General features: G+C 48.8%; 1 protein-coding gene across 1 annotated transcript; it reads left to right on the top strand.

The window, feature by feature from the left end:
* The first annotated feature begins 6121 nt into the window (after positions 1-6121).
* LOC307116559 (kallikrein-7-like) lies at positions 6122-10988 on the top strand. Its single transcript, XM_079800638.1, has 6 exons — positions 6122-6262; positions 6638-6765; positions 7236-7389; positions 7611-7858; positions 8705-8844; positions 10755-10988. Exons 2-6 carry the CDS (start codon positions 6693-6695, stop codon positions 10884-10886), a joined length of 747 nt encoding a protein of 248 aa, XP_079656764.1. The 5' UTR covers positions 6122-6262; positions 6638-6692; the 3' UTR covers positions 10887-10988.
* Positions 10989-15504: the final 4516 nt, after the last annotated feature.

Genomic DNA, 15504 nt, shown 5'->3' with positions numbered 1-15504 from the left:
CTTGACTTGATCATTTTTTTCAAAGTCATATGAAAACGTCAACAACATTCTAATAAAAAATTAAAATTTGCAAAAACCTATAAGCTAAACATAAAGCACCAAAAAAAAACGTTGATGCTGGTAAAGATGCAGGGAGACCCGCAGTGTTCTCCAGTAGAACTGTAAACTGCTACAATTTTTATGACAGAAGGTGAGGCAAGGTGAATCCAGAGTCTCATTCATCACTTTTGTGGTAGAAATTCTGGTAAATCCGAAATGTGGGCAAGGTTTGAATTCATCACAGCACTATTTGTCATAGCAAAGCAGTGGAAGCGCTGAACGTGTCCCAAATTATTCAATGGTTTATGTCAGCAACAAAGGGATTTGGGTCAGGAGCCTAATGAAGCTGTTCAGGATAATAATTATGCAGAACTGTTGGAACGGAGAACAGAAATGCCTATATGATCGGTCAGTTTATCTTACCTCGAGTGAGACCTGTTCATTGGTTTTGTGCATCTGGAATAAGAACAACTTTAATATATATTATTGATTTTTTACAGAAAGGGAGAGGGAAAGAGCTAGAAACATCCATGAGAGAGAACCATCAATCAGCTGCCTCATGCACACCCCCCCCCCCCCCCGAGGATGTGCCCACAACCAAAGTACATGCCCTTGACCTGAATCAAACCAGGGACCCTTGAGTCCTCAGGCCTATGCTTTATCCACTGAGCCAAACCGGTCAGGGCAAGAACAACTTTAAATGTCAGATGATCTTCTCTCCGGAGCTGCAGGGACAAATACCCTGGTACTGACAGGAGAGGACCCCATCACTCCTGATTGTTATCTTTTACCCGAATAACCTGGAAAACGATTTATGTAAGATGTTACCCATCCTGCATCACCTGTAAAGAACCACGCATCTCTCCATTGCATGTTGTATCCAATCCTAGATACTTCCCCTATAAATACTAGACAGCTTTATTTTTTTATAATTTCAACAAGAGGACTACCTCCTTGCAAAGAATTTCACCTGCACACTCCTGTAAAGGAGCGGAGAGGCATGGCCAGGCATCTCCAGCCAGAGTTAGTGCAACTGCCATGTTTTGTTATTTTTTAAAATTTTTGAGAGTGAATATTGATTTTGGGTAGCATGCTCGAGAGAGGGGATGTAGATGGAGCTTCATGAGGACAGGTGTGTGGAGAGCGGCTACAGTGTTTGGACAGATTCAAGCCTCAGACTAATGAGAGGGAACAGTCCTCTCATGGCCACATGCAAGTCCCAGCTTGGAGGGCAGAGCCCTCCCAGCACAATGATAGCCAACAGCTATACTTGTAAGCTTAAACCTATGGTCCGAACACGTGGCCCCACGTGCCTGAGTGATTTAGGTTGCAAGTAAACAAAGCTTGATCAGGTGCATGGAATTGAGTAGGATCAAAACCCATGGGAATGTTGTGAACATCTTGACCACACCCCTGGCTGCGAAATAAAGACACGGCTTGTAGTCCGTGGTGTTGTCGCTAGCTCTCCCTCAGAGAGGAGAGTGTCCCACCGAGACCCAGCTTTCATTCTCTTGTCCGGCTTTTCTCAATCCTTCATGGCCCCTACTCAGGTTCACCCTTGGCCATGCTGGGGAGGCACACGGGAGTCCCAAAACCCAGATATTTTCTAAATTGTCACTGATGGAGAGAAAGGATGAGTCCAGGGAACAGGACTCTTGTGTCTGAGGGAAGAGGGGTCTGGAGGCTTGAACTGTTGTGTCTGAGGGATGTGTGGGATCAGGGCCAGAACTTCTTGTCTGAGAGAGGAGTGTCTTGGGGACCAGTGTCCTGGGTTGAGTGATGAGAGGCCTGTGGGCTTTGACACTTGGGTTTGCATTAGGAAGGGACTGGAGGGTCCACAGTTTTGTGTCTGAGAAAGAAAGGATGGAAGTTCAGAAATTGGGGTTTGGGAGAGAAGGTTATTGGGTTCCAGGACCCTAGGTCTGAAATATCAATGACCTTGGGGAACTGGACTCCTGGATGTGAGGGAAGAGGGGCTGGGGGCCTGGACTCCTGGTTTGAGGGAGGAGGGGCCAGGGGCCTGGACTCCTGTGTCTGAGGGAGAAGGGGTTGGGGACCTGGACTCCTGGGTCTGAGGGAGGAAGGTTTGGGGACGTGGACTCCTGGGTATGAGGGAGGAGGTGCTAGGAATCTGGACTCATGGGTCTGAGGAAGGAGAGGCTGGGCGCCTGGACTCTGGGTCTGAGGAGGAGGGGCTGGGGGCCTGGACTCCTGGAATTTGTGAGAGGAGGGCTCTTGGTTTCCTCTCTGCAGAATATTGATGTCTCCAGAATTTCTTCAATATGTGGGTGTTTACTTGGGGGTTAAAGGAGACTCAAACGAAGGGTCAGATGTGAAGAGGAAAGATCATGTTGACCAGAAGTGACTTGTGGGAGAAAATATAGAAAGATGGGTGGGAGGAGAGAGTCTTTTGGGAGACCATTCCTCAGTCAGCAGGATCTGCAGTGTGGTTGTCCAGTAAGCCCAGGAGACCAGGGATCTGGAGACCTTGCCAGGCTCTGAGCACAGGGGACTCCCCATTCCTCCCTCTCTTCCCTCTTCCAGAGGCCCCTTCCCCCATTTCTGTGAGAACAAGAGCCCACCTAACCCAGTTTCCACCCCCATTGTTCGCTCTGTTACTCCAGATGCTGGGTGCTCACTTGTGTCAGAGCCTCGATGTATTCCAGTGTCCCGTCTGCATGCCAACACTGACCTTTCTGAAAACCTGCTCCCTCTCTCCTAGTTTGTGACCTGTGACATGCTCAGAACCACGTTCACACCACTTTTCACCCTGGTGAAGTAGGCACTTCTCTCTCTCTCTCTCTCTCTCTCTCTCTCTCTCTCTCTTTAATTTTATGGGTGGGGAAATCTGAGGTATAAGAAATGGACAGAAACATGCCACTGTATCAGAGGGGCCAGGAGGCAGAGTTAGGGTTCAAAATCAATTACATTTTCCCTTCCCTCCTGCCTCTGTGAAGGTCTCCTCGCCCCACCCTTGGCTGCTCAGAGGTCCCCACCTGTATTTTTCAGGTGGTAGAAGTGCACAGGCACAGAACAGGAAACAAAAGGAAGAAGGCACCCACGACTCCAACCACAGGCAGTCTGGTACTTGTTCCTTGAGATATTGTTCTGTCACACATAGTAACGTTCACTGGCTCAGTGGAGAGAGCTTCCGCCTGTGGACTGAATGGTCCCAGGTTCGATTCCAGTCAAGAGCACATGCCTGGGTTGCAGGCTTGATCCCCAGTAGAGGGCCTGCAGGAGGCAAACAGTCAATGTTTCGCTCTCATCATTGATGTTTCTATCTCTTTCCCTCTCCCTTCCTCTCTGAAATCAATAAAAAATGTATTTTTAAAAAATAAAGTTCACTGTTTCTAGCCCCCCTTCCCAAAAGCTATTGTGAAGATTAAATGAGATGTGAGCATATAATATAACTTGTGGCTTATAAAGGTGCCAGATAAAGCTTTTTCCCCTCAATCCTTTGGCTCACAGGCTAAAAGGAAAGGTAAATTCACTTTCAGCCATTAATTCTACTCTTACTTATGAGGTTCTGACAGACTCCAGTTGCTGTACTGTATGAGTCCCTGTCTTTATGCAGTCACAGTCTAGGTGGGAGAAATAGACAATGAACAAATGCACATAAAACAAAACATGATATAGAGTTAAGTGCTATAATGAAATATCGGGGATGGTAAGAAGAGCTGCCACTAGAGATAGGGTAAGGGTTGTTGGTTAATTTGGATTCCACATGGAGATTCAGCTCGGAATTAGATTTGGAATTGATGGTTAGGGATCAAATTCCAGACTTGCAATGAAATCTGAACATGACATCGAGGTCTTATAAAAAAGACTTTGGCAGTGGGAGCAACAACAACACAGAAACTTTAAACCAGAAAGAAAACCCGCAGATGACATGAGATGAAGGGGCTCCATGGAGCATTAATTCACCAGCTCAGCAACCTCATTAAAGACACTGACTATCCCCATCACTTTCTCTCTGTTTGTCGATCCGCAGAGCTATGGCTCTATGCCCCATCCACTTCCCTCCCCAGTTCCAGGAGGGCTGCCTCACTTCCAGAATTTACACCCAGAAGGGACATTGTCTGACAGAATCCAGGAGAGCTCTTCTCCTGTCTCACTTATGGAAGAAGAGAGCACTTCCCTGAAGTAACCCAGTTGGCTACCCCTCACTCCTCATTGGTTAACATTGTATCACATGTTTATTTATAAACCAATCCCTGGACAGTAGAAATGGGCCCCCATGCTTGGTGCAGTAAAGCTCAGTTGCAGTCACAATGAGCATAGCAAGTGTCCAAATTAAATCAAGGTTCTGACAAATGGCAGAAGGAGTGCATGTTGGGTAGGCAACAACAATGCCCATGATGGGTCAACTTGTGGGACCGAGACAGAATTGGATTAAAGATCTGAATTGAGATAACAAGTGGACTCACACTAAGGCATGAAACATATTTGGGTGTCTGAGTTAGAAGTAAGGGTCAATTCCACGATTAGGAATCAGCTGACTAGTAGTCATCAGACAATCGTTCCTGTGCTACTCAATGCAAATGCCAAAGTCCTACATTGGACCTCAATCCCTGTGTCTTCCAAATCCTATGAGGCCTCTGAAACCATCGCCCACCCTTCTCCCTCTGATTCATTCAGCTCCAATAAAAAAGTCTTCCCTGCTAGAACCTTCTAGGTCCCCCTCCTCTTCTCACCTCCCTGTCACTCTGCCTAGAACTCACTGATCCCAAGTAGGTACATGAATGCATCTACCACCTCCTACAAGATTGTATCCAAATGTCCTCTTCACCTGGGGTCTTTCCAACCACCTTTCCCAATATTATAACTGCAGGGGTTGCTGAGATCAAAGGGAACTAATAATTCCCTAGTCCTCCTCTGGTCTTATTGTTCTCCATAGCACTTACTGCCACATAAAAAAAGCACAAATGTGAAGATCTTGTCTCTTTACACAAGGTCTCCACCGACTGGAATGAGGGGCTTTGTGATGGAATTTTGCTGTTTTGTGGATGCTGTGCCCTCAGAGTCCAGAACAAATCCAGTCTCAGAGTAAATGCTCAGTAGATACTTCATGAATGAATACAATGAGCAAAGACGAAAATCAAAGAAATTCATCCCACCCTCATTATAATGAAAGCGATTCAAAGGGACTTCAATGTGGAAAAGTCACATAATTCAGGATAAAGTTATAGTGTAGAACATTATACAATAGAATTAAGGAAGGAGTAAGCATTCCAAGAGAAACTATTGTCCAAGACTTTTAATTTTATTTTTAAAAATTAAAAAAAAAATTGTCTTTTGGTTAATTCTCGTCCGAGGATGTTTTTCCATGGATTTTGAGGGAGAGTGGAAGAGAGAGGAAAAGACAGAGAGAAACAAGGATGTGAGAGAGACACATCGATTGGTTGCCTCTTGCACAAACCCTGATCAGGGGCAGGGCCGGGAAAGAGCCTGAAACCAAGGTACATGCCATTGACTGGAATCGAACTAGGAACCCTTTGATCCGGAGGCCAACGCTCTATCCAATGAGCCAAACCGGCTAGGGCTGTTCTAGACTTTTTATAGAGTAAATAAAATGTCCCATTAGATAATGTTCAGACATTTTTGTTAGATATACATACTATGTATAGAAATCAAAGTATAATAAATGAAAAACAGTACATATTTAGTAGGTAGAGTTAGGAAAGCCTTCTCTTTACATTCATACCCCAATATTAGGGTCGGGTTCAGGCTCAAAGACACATCTGGGATTCAGCCTGACAAGTTCGCACAAGCTGCTCAGAGTTACGGTTTTAGTTCCACCCCTGAGAAGGGCAGAGGGCAAGAAAATTGACCACAGTGGAGGACCCAGGGCACAGTCCATCCTGAGCCATGCAGGTAGTTCCTTGACTCCTGGTCCTGCCCCTCCGCGCCAGTACCTTGTCACACCCTTCATAGCTGCCACCAGGGATGGTGGAGCTGGAACGTGCTGGCGCCAAGCCCCTGACCTGGCCTCAGGAATGAGGGTGGAGGTAGAGTGCGGGCATATGGCTTGAGCTGCCTCCAGGATTCCAGATAAGAGCAAATGCAGGTAAGGTAACCCCAGAGCTGGGGTTACCTGAACTCACTGACGCTGAGCGTTGGAGTGGGGCTGGTGTGCTATAAGAGGGCCACTCTGCACAGGGCGGGACACAGTTGAAGTTCAACCCAGTCTGAAGACCAGACCAGACCAAACGCACCGCAGGTGAGAGGAAATCCGATTTGGGGTGGGGCAGGTGTGTTTGCATGGACAGCCGACTTTTGTTCTTGAGGACAGAGCAGTAGAGGGCCAAAATCTGGTTGTGAGAAGGAGGGACTGGAGGGCTGGAGTTTTGGGTCTTTTACTTAAAGGAACTTGGGACATAGAATTATCAATGGGGAAGAACAGAAAGGCTTTCGATTATAAATGGGGATGGACAGAAAGCCCGATCCCTAGGTGCATCTGCATGGAAGGGTGTCTCTGGCTTGGACTAATGAGTGTGAGGGAGGAGGTGGGTACAGACTGGGGCTCCTGGGTCTGAGCGAAGAGAAGGGACCTGGAGACCAGGAGTCCTGCTTCCTGAACTCTCTGTCTTTCCAGCCCCAGCAGAAGAGGCCATTCCTCTGTGGCAGCCACAGAGGCTCAGACAGGACACATGGCAGGTCCCCTTCTCACAACCCTGCTGCTCCTACTGCTGTCCTTCGCACCGGGATCTGCTGGACAAGAAGGTGAGGACCACCCTGGGAGTCCTGACCTTGACCCTGGGCTTCACAATCCCCCATCTCCCCTCTCCAGGGCCCCCTCTCTCCAAGGAGCCCCTGAGTCAGAACCCTCCCGTGCAGTAGCCTCCTCCCATGGAGACACCACCCCTGGGCTGTGGCCCCTTCCTTCCTGCTCCCTCCTGACTCCTGGGCTCTGGGTGCCCTCCAGGCTGCTCCCCGCCCTCCGTGTCTCTCCCATCAGATGCTGGGGTGGCCTCCAGACCAGCTGCTGCCCTGGGTTTCTGAGTAGGCTCCCCCATCTCTCTCCATCTCCATCTGCATCAGTCTCTGCCCTGTGCTCCGTGCCTGCCTCTGCCCTTCTCCACGCCTCTCTGTCTGTGTGTCTTTCTCCATCACTGTCTCTGGGAAATCATCTAATATGGCCTCAGCCCTCCCCTGATGCCTGCTACCCATGTTTTCTCCATGTCTCCATCCAGCCCAGGATACCGGGGAAAGGATTATTAATGGAGGTGTATGTCCAAGAGGCTCCCATCCCTGGCAGGTTGCCCTGTTTCAAAACAATGAGTTCCAGTGTGCCGGCGTACTGGTCAACCCACAGTGGGTGCTCACCGTAGCCCACTGCCGCAGGAGGTATGGAACAGGGGATCCACAGGGAGGTCCTTCTCTCTCTCTCTCTCTCTCTCTCTCTCTCTCTCTCTCTCTCTCTCTCTTTCCCCTTCTCTCTCTCTCTCTCTCTCTCTCTCTCTCTCTCTCTCTCTCTCTGTGTGTTTCTGTTCCCCTAAGTCTGGGGCTTTGTATCCCTCTTTCAATCACAGTGTCTCCTTTTGAATGTTGCTTTTTTTTTTTTTAAGTGATTATATTGTGCAAATGGGCAGTGATCTTCTGGTTGGTGGGCGTTCCCGGAAGATCAGGGCTACAGAGTCCTTCGTCCACCCATGGTATAACAACCGCACCGATGATCATGACATCATGCTTGTGAAGCTGAGCAGCCCGGCCAAGCTCTCGCGCAATGTGAAGAAAATCAACCTACCGTCCAGCTGCAAAGACCCTGGGACCAGCTGTACTGTCTCTGGCTGGGGCATCACCATCATGGTTGAAGGTGAGGCTGCCTCTGTGACCCCAGTCACCAAGGTCCCAGCTCCCTTCTTCCTCAGGCCGCAGATACAGGGGACAGACCCAAGGTTCCAGACCCCCCAACATCTGTGTTCTCAGACCCAGGAAACCAGACCACCAGGACCTGCAAGTCAGACCCAGAAAGCCTGACCTGTAGACATACCTCCCCCAATTCCATAATCCTTGGATCTCAGGCCTCCATCCCACAGACCCAGGAGTTTAGAACCCCAGTCACCACGTCACACAGAGCCAAGTGCCCAGGCCCTAAGCCGCTTGCTCCCTCAGACTCAGGAGTCTTGGCCTTCAGATGCCTTCTGCCTCAGACAAAGGAGACCTGGTCCCCATCCTCCTCTACCCAGGAGGTGTCCCTCAATGTCAGCTCCTCTTCCTCCCATTGGTTGAGCTGTCACTAGGGATGGTGGAGCTAGAACCTGCTGGGGCCAACCTGCTGACCTGGCCTCAGGAATGAGGGTGGAGGTAGAGTGAGGGCATATGGCTTGAACTGCCTCAGGGGTTCCAGATAAGAGCAAATGCAGGTAAGGTAACCCCAGAGCTGGGTTCACCTGAACTCCAGGACCCTGAGAGTTAGAGTGGGGCAGGTGTGCTATAAGGGGACCACTCTGCACAGTACGTTGAAGCACAGGAGTTCAGACACAGTCCCTTCCTTCCAACGACCCGGGAGTCCAAGAAATAGGGCCCTTTTCATATCCATCGTATTGGGTCACTCGGCTCCTCCTCCTTCCTTGTCCAGGGTCCCCATTTTTTTACATCAGCACCCACAGGTTCACGGGACCAAGCCTCTGATTCCTCCCCCACTCCCTAACTTCTCCAGATGCAACAAATCCATCAGAGCTCATGTGCTCGAATGTCAACATCGTCTCCTACAAGAAGTGCAGGAAGGCTTACCGGACCTTGTTGAAAAAGTACATGATCTGTGCTGCTGCCCCTGACGGGCTCTCCTCCACCTGCAGAGTGAGTCCCCTCCTCCGCCGCCTGCCCTGGGTCCTGCTTCCTCTCAGCCCAGGCCTGTCTCCCCCTCCATCCCGTGTCCCAGGGCCTGACCCTGGTACTGACCTTCCCTCACACCTTACCAGTCCCACTTTCCTGGCTCTCTCTCCTCAGTTTTCTGCCTGGATCAGGGACTGGATTTCCCTTTTGATTCAGGCTACTATGTGGTTCAGAACACCACAGTAATGACCCAGTCTTTATCTAAAACTGGAATACCACCCTAGGGGGTTTGGTTCATGGGATCGAGCACAAGCCTGCTGGCTGAAGGGTCCTACGTTCGATCCCAGTCAAGAGCACATGCCCAGGATGCAGGCTCCATCCCCAGGAAGGGGGCATGCAGGAGGCAGCTGACCAATGATTCCCTCTCATTGATGTTTCTATCTCTCTCTCCCTCTCCCTTCCTTTATGAAATAAAGAAAAACTAAACACACACACACACAAAGAGAGAGAGGAAAAACTGGAATACTAGGTTCCTCATGGATATTTTTCATATTAAATTTGATTTTTGAAATATGCCTTAAAATGTTCGTTGCAATCACTGGCCTGTGCCTGAGGATAACGTCCTGTCCTTGTATCTGTGTATCTGGTTCTAATTCTGAAGAAAGGATGAGCCCCTCCTCTTTGCCCCCCCCCTTCCTCATCTCTGTACCCTCCTCTCTGTCTCTCAGAACCATCACCTTCATCTCTCCTCACACCTCATTTCTTTTTATTTTTAATATTTTTATTAATTGCAGAGAGGAAGGAGGAGGGAGAGATATAGAAATATCAATGATGACAGAGATTCATTGATTGGCTGCCTCCTGCACGCCCCCTACTGGGGATTAAGCCCACAACCCATGCATGTGCCCTTGGCCGGAATCGAACCTGGGACCCTTCAGTCTGCAGGCTGATGCACTGTCCACTGAGCAAAACCAGCTAGGTCCTCCCACCTCATTTCATTTCCTGGTTTCCTCTGTGTTGTGATATCTCTCTCTCTCTCTCTCTCTCTCTCTCTCTCTCTCTCTCTCTCTCTCTCCCTCCCTCCCTTCCTCCCTCCCTCCCTCCCTCCCTCTCTCACTTCCTCTCTCTCCTGACTCTAATTTTTTTTTTATTTTCTCCTTCTGTGCCTCATTCCCTACCCCAAACATTCTGTTTCTCTGTCTCCTTTATCCTTCCATTTCTTCTTCTCTCCATCCTTCTCTCTTTCTCTTTCATCCTTTGCCTATTTATACTCCCACTGTCTTTGCTCACATCTGCACTCTCAGCTTTCAGGGGTGGTGAAATGGTGTTTGTTAGGAAGAGAGGTAATGGGACAAGGTTGAATGTCCTAAAAATGGGGGGTTCCCCTTGTCTCCCTCTGAGAGCCTGATTCATAATTCTGTAAACTGTGTAGGGACACAGAGTCGCAAACTCGGGACAGCCCCGCACTTGGTTTATCTCACTCGCTTTTCTTAAACTTCATATATTTCAACCTGGTGGTCCATACTTTTATTTTGCACTAGATCCTGTAAATTAGGGCATTGGTCCCGCTCCTGGTTTCCAGGACTACCCTGTCCCCATCCCTGAGTAAGGAAATGCATGGGATTCCCTGGAGGTAATGCTTCCTCTCCCAGGGGATTGACAAATTAATGGGGCTCTGACACCCCCGAAACCCCGCCTCCCTCCCTGTAATTGACTAGGGCTCAAGCCAATGTCTTCTGAAAAACTGGTTGGTCCTTTCCATGATAGCATTCATTCCTGCTCTGCCATTGGTCCGCAGAGACAATGAGTGTCTTCCCATTGGCCGGGGTGGAAGGCTGTGTTCTGGCAGGATCAAGGCTTGATATGCATGGGGTCTGTGGGACCTCATTGCTGGTTATTTTGAAATCAAAGCTAATCTGCTCTCTCTCCTGCAGGGCGACTCTGGGAGCCCGCTGATGTGCGAAGGTTCCCTGCAAGGCCTGGTGTCCGGAGGATATTACCCTTGTAGACTGCCCTTTGAGCCAGTGATATACACACGCCTGCATGTACCGCAAATGGATCTATGATACCATGAAAACCAATTCCTAATCTCTCCATCCTTTCATCCTCCATCCCTATGCCCTGAACTGGAACTTCCCAGAAATAAAGACATCCATGACTTGCAGCCACACTTGACTTGATCATTTTTTTCAAAGTCATATGAACACGTCAACAATATTCTAATAAAAAAATGAAATTTGCAAAAACCTATGAGCTCAACATAAAGCACACAAAAACTGTCGTTGCTGGTGAAGATGCAGGGAGACCTGCAGTGTTCTCCAGTAGAACTGTAAACGGCTACAATTTTTATGACAGAAGGTGAGGCAAGGTGAATCCAGAGTCTCATTCATCACCTTTGAATAGTAATTCTGGTAAATCCGAAATGTGGGCAAGTTTGAATGCATCACAACACTATTTGTCATAGCAAAGCAGTCGAAATGATGAACATGTTCCACATTATTGAATGATTTATGTCAGCAACAGAGGGATGTAGGTAGGGAAACTCATGAAGCTGTTCAAGATAATAATCATGCAGAACTGTTGGTGTCATATCAGAACGCGTATACTCTCTGATGTTAAATGGAAAAAAAATAAAGCAGAAAAAAAAGTATATGTCTGTGATCCTCACGGTGTAGAATGAAATATTCACAGAATAAAGAGCGTGTACCAACCTGCCTGTGGACGGAGTCATGGGTGCCTCCTTCCTTCGTTCCCCTTTCTGTGCCCGTGCACATCTACAACCTGAAAAGTACAGGTGGGGACCTCTGAGGAGCCAAGGGTGGGGAGAGGAGACCTTCACAGAGGGAGGTAGGAAAGGGGAATGTACTGATTTTGAAATCTCACCCTTCCTTTTGCTCCCACTGATACAGTGGTGTGTTCCTCTACATTTTCCAGCCCTCCGTTTTCCCCATCCAGAGAGGGAGAGAGAGAGATAGAGAGAGAGAGAGAGAGAGAGAGAGAGAGAGAGAGAGAGAGAGAGAGAGAGGAAAAAGAAGGAGGAAGAGGGGGAGGAACAGAGAACAGAAATGCCTATATGATTGGTCAGTTAATCTTACCTCCAGAGAGACCTGTTCATTGGTTTTGTGCATCTGGAATAAGAACAACTTTAATATATTTTATTGATTTTTTACAGAGAGGAAGTGAGAGGGAGAGAGCTAGAAACATCCATGAGACAGAAACATCAGTCAGCTGCCTCCTGCACACCTCCAACTGGGGATGTGCCCACAACCAAGGTTACATACCCTTGACCGCAATCGAACCCGAGACCATTGAGTCCGCAGGTGGATGCTCTATCCACTGAGCCGAACAGATTAGGGCAACTCATGAAGCTGTTCAAGATAATAATCATGCAGAACTATTGGTGTCATATCAGAATGCGTATACTCTCTGATGTTAAATGAAAAAAAAATAAAGCAGAAAAAAAAGTATGTGTGTGTGATCCTCACGATGTAAAATGAAATATTCACAGAATAAAGAGCATGTACCAACCTGCCTGTGGACGGAGTCATGGGTGCCTCCTTCCTTCCGTTCCCATTTCTGTGCCCATGCACCTCTACAACCTGAAAAATTCGGGTGGGAACCTCTGAGGAGCCAAGGGTGGGGAGAGGAGACCTTCACAGAGGGAGGTAGGAAAGGGGAATGTACTGATTTTGAAATCTCACCCTTCCTCCTGCTCCCACTGATACAGTGGTGTGTTACTCTACATTTTCCAGCCCTCCGTTTTCCCCATCCAGAGAGGGAGAGAGAGAGATAGAGAGAGAGAGAGAGAGAGAGAGAGAGAGAGAGAGAGAGAGAGAGAGAGAGGAAGGAGGAGGAGGAGGAGGTGGAGGAGGAGGAGGAGGAGGAAGGAGGAGGAAGAGGAGGGGGGGAGAAGGAGGAGGAGGAGGGGGAGGAACGGAGAACAGAAATGCTTATATGGCTGGTCAGTTAATCTTACCTCCAGAGAGACCTGTTCATTGGTTTTGTGCATCTGGAATAAGAACAACTTTAATATATTTTATTGATTTTTTACAGAGAGGAAGTGAAAGGGAGAGAGCTAGAAACATCCATGAGAGAGAAACATCAGTCAGCTGCCTCCTGCACACCTCCAACTGGGGATGTCCCCACAACCAAGGTTACAAACCCTTGACCGCAATCGAACCCGAGACCATTGAGTCCGCAGGTGGACGCTCTATCCACTGAGCCAAACAGATTAGGGCAAGAACAATTTTAAATGTCAGATGATCATCTCTCTGGAGCTGCAGGGACAAATACCCTGGTTCAAAGTGGAGAGGACCCCATCACTCCTGAATAACCTGGTAAAGGATTTATGTGAGATGTTACCCATTCTGCATCACCTGTAAAAAAAACACGCATCTCTCCATTGCATTTTGTTTCCAATCCTAGATAGTTCCCCGCTTTATTTTTTAAAATTTCAACAAGAGGACTATCTCCTTGCAAAGAATTCCACCTGCACATTCCTGTAAAGGAGCTGAGAGGCATGACCAGGCATCTCCAGCCAGAGTTAGTGCAACTGCCATGTTGTGTTATTTTTTTTAAATCTTTTTGATTGAATATTGATTTTGGGTGGCATGCTGGAGAGAGGGGATGTGGATGGAGCTTCATGAGGACAGGTGTGTGGAGAGCTGCTACAGTGTTTGAACAGGTTCAAGTCTCAGACTAATGAGAGGGCACAGTCCTCTCATTGCCACGTGCAAGTCCCAGCTTGGAGGGCAGAGCCCTCCCAGCACAATGATAGCCAACAGCTGTAGTTGTAAGCTTAAACCTATGGTCTGAACACATGGTCCCAGGTGCCTGAGTGATATAGGCTGGAAGTAAACAAAGCTAGACCAGGTGTATGTAATTGAGTAGGATCAAAACCCACGAGAATGTTGTAAACATCTTTTCCACGCCCTTATTTTGCCTCGTGGCATCGGCTATAAAATAAAGACACGGCTTGTAGTCCGTGGTGTTGTCACTAGCTCTCCCTTAGAGAGGCTCTTCATCAGAGAGGAGAGCGTCCCGCCGAGACCCAGCATTCATTCTCTTGTCTGTCTTTTCTCAATCCTTCACGGCCCCACTCAGGTTCACTTTGGCCATGCTGGGGAGGCACACGGGTGTCCCAAAACCCAGATATTTTCTAAATTGTCACTGATGGAGAGAAAGGATGAGTCCAGGGGACAGGACTCTTGTGTCTGAGGGAAGAGGGGTCTGGAGGCTTGAACTCTTGGGTCTGAGGGATGTGTGGGATCGGGGCCAGAACTTGTTGTCTGAGAGAGGAGTGTCTTTGGGACCAGTGTCCTGGGTTGAGTGAGGAGAGGCCTGTGGGCTTTAACTCTTGGGTTTGCATTAGGAAGGGACTGGAGGGTCCACAGTTTTATGTCTGAGAAGGAAAGGATGGAAGTTCAGAATGTGGGGTTTGGGAGAGAAGGTTATTGGGTTCCAGGAACCTAGGTCTGAAATATCAATGAGCTTGGGGACCTGGACTCCTGGATGTGAGGGAAGAGGGGCTGGGGGCCTGGACTCCTGAGTTGAGGGAGGAGGGGCCAGGGGCCTGGACTCCTGGGTCTGAGGGAGGAGGGTTTGGGGACGTGGACTCCTGGGTATGAGGGAGGAGGGGCTGGGCGCCTGGACTCATGGGTCTGAGGGAGGAGGGGCTGGGCGCCTGGACTCTGGGTCTGAGGGAGGAGGGGCTGGGCGCCTGGACTCTGGGTCTGAGGGAGGATGGATTGGGAGCCTGGACTCCTGGAGATTGTGAGAGGAGGGCTCTTGGTTTCCTCTCTGCAGAATATTGATGTCTCCAGAATTTCTTTAATATGTGGGTGTTTACTTGGGGGTTAAAGGAGACTCAAACGAGGGGTCAGATGTAAAGAGGAAAGATCATGTTGACCAGAAGTGACTTGTGGGGGGAAATCTAGAGAGATGGTGGGAGGGTGAGTCTTTGGACAGCAGTAGGAGCAGCAGAGTTGGGAGAAGGGGACCTGCCATGGGTCCTGTGGGGAGACCATCCCTCAGTCAGCAGGGTCTGCAGTGTGGTTGTCCAGTAAGCCCAGGAGACCAGGGATCTGGAGACCTTGCCAGGTTCTGAGCACAGGGGACTCCCCATTTCTCCCTCTCTTCCCTCTTCCAGAGGCCCCTTCCCCCATTTCTGTGAGAACAGGAGCCCACCTAACCCAGTTTCCACCCCCATTGTTCTCTCTCTTACTCCAGATGCTGGGTGCTCATTTGTGTCAGGGCCTCGGATGTACTCCTGTGTCCTGTCTGGATGCCAACACTGACCTTTCTGAAAACCTGCTCCCTCTCTCCTAGTTTGTGACTTGTGACATGCTCAGAACCACGTTCACACCACTTTTCACCCTGGTGAAGTAGGCACTTCTCTCTCTCTCTCTCTCTCTCTCTCTCTCTCTTTAATTTTATGGGTGGGGAAATCTGAGGTATAAGAAATGGACAGAAACATGCCACTGTATCAGAGGGGCCAGGAGGCAGAGTTAGGGTTCAAAATCAATTACATTTTCCCTTCCCTCCTGCCTCTGTGAAGGTCTCCTCTCCCCACCCTTGGCTCCTCAGAGGTCCCCACATGTATTTTTCAGGTGGTAGAAGTGCACAGGCACAGAACAGGAAACAAAAGGAAGAAGGCACCCATGACTCCATCCACAGGCAGTCTGG

This window comes from Cnephaeus nilssonii (assembly GCF_951640355.1).
Source record: "Cnephaeus nilssonii genome assembly, chromosome: 20".
In the NCBI taxonomy this organism is placed as follows: Eukaryota; Metazoa; Chordata; class Mammalia; order Chiroptera; family Vespertilionidae; genus Cnephaeus; species Cnephaeus nilssonii.
Note: the sequence above shows the minus strand (reverse complement) of the source record. Positions and strands in the feature narration are given on the sequence as shown.

Excerpts from the sequence above, each read along its gene's own strand:
- LOC307116559 (XM_079800638.1), top strand. The coding sequence starts at position 6,693 with ATGGCAGGTCCCCTTCTCACAACCCTGCTGCTCCTACTGCTGTCCTTC. Across the intron at positions 7,390-7,610 it reads GTAGCCCACTGCCGCAGGAG|TGATTATATTGTGCAAATGG; the intron begins GTATGGAACAGG and ends TTTTTTTTTAAG. Across the intron at positions 7,859-8,704 it reads CATCACCATCATGGTTGAAG|ATGCAACAAATCCATCAGAG; the intron begins GTGAGGCTGCCT and ends TAACTTCTCCAG.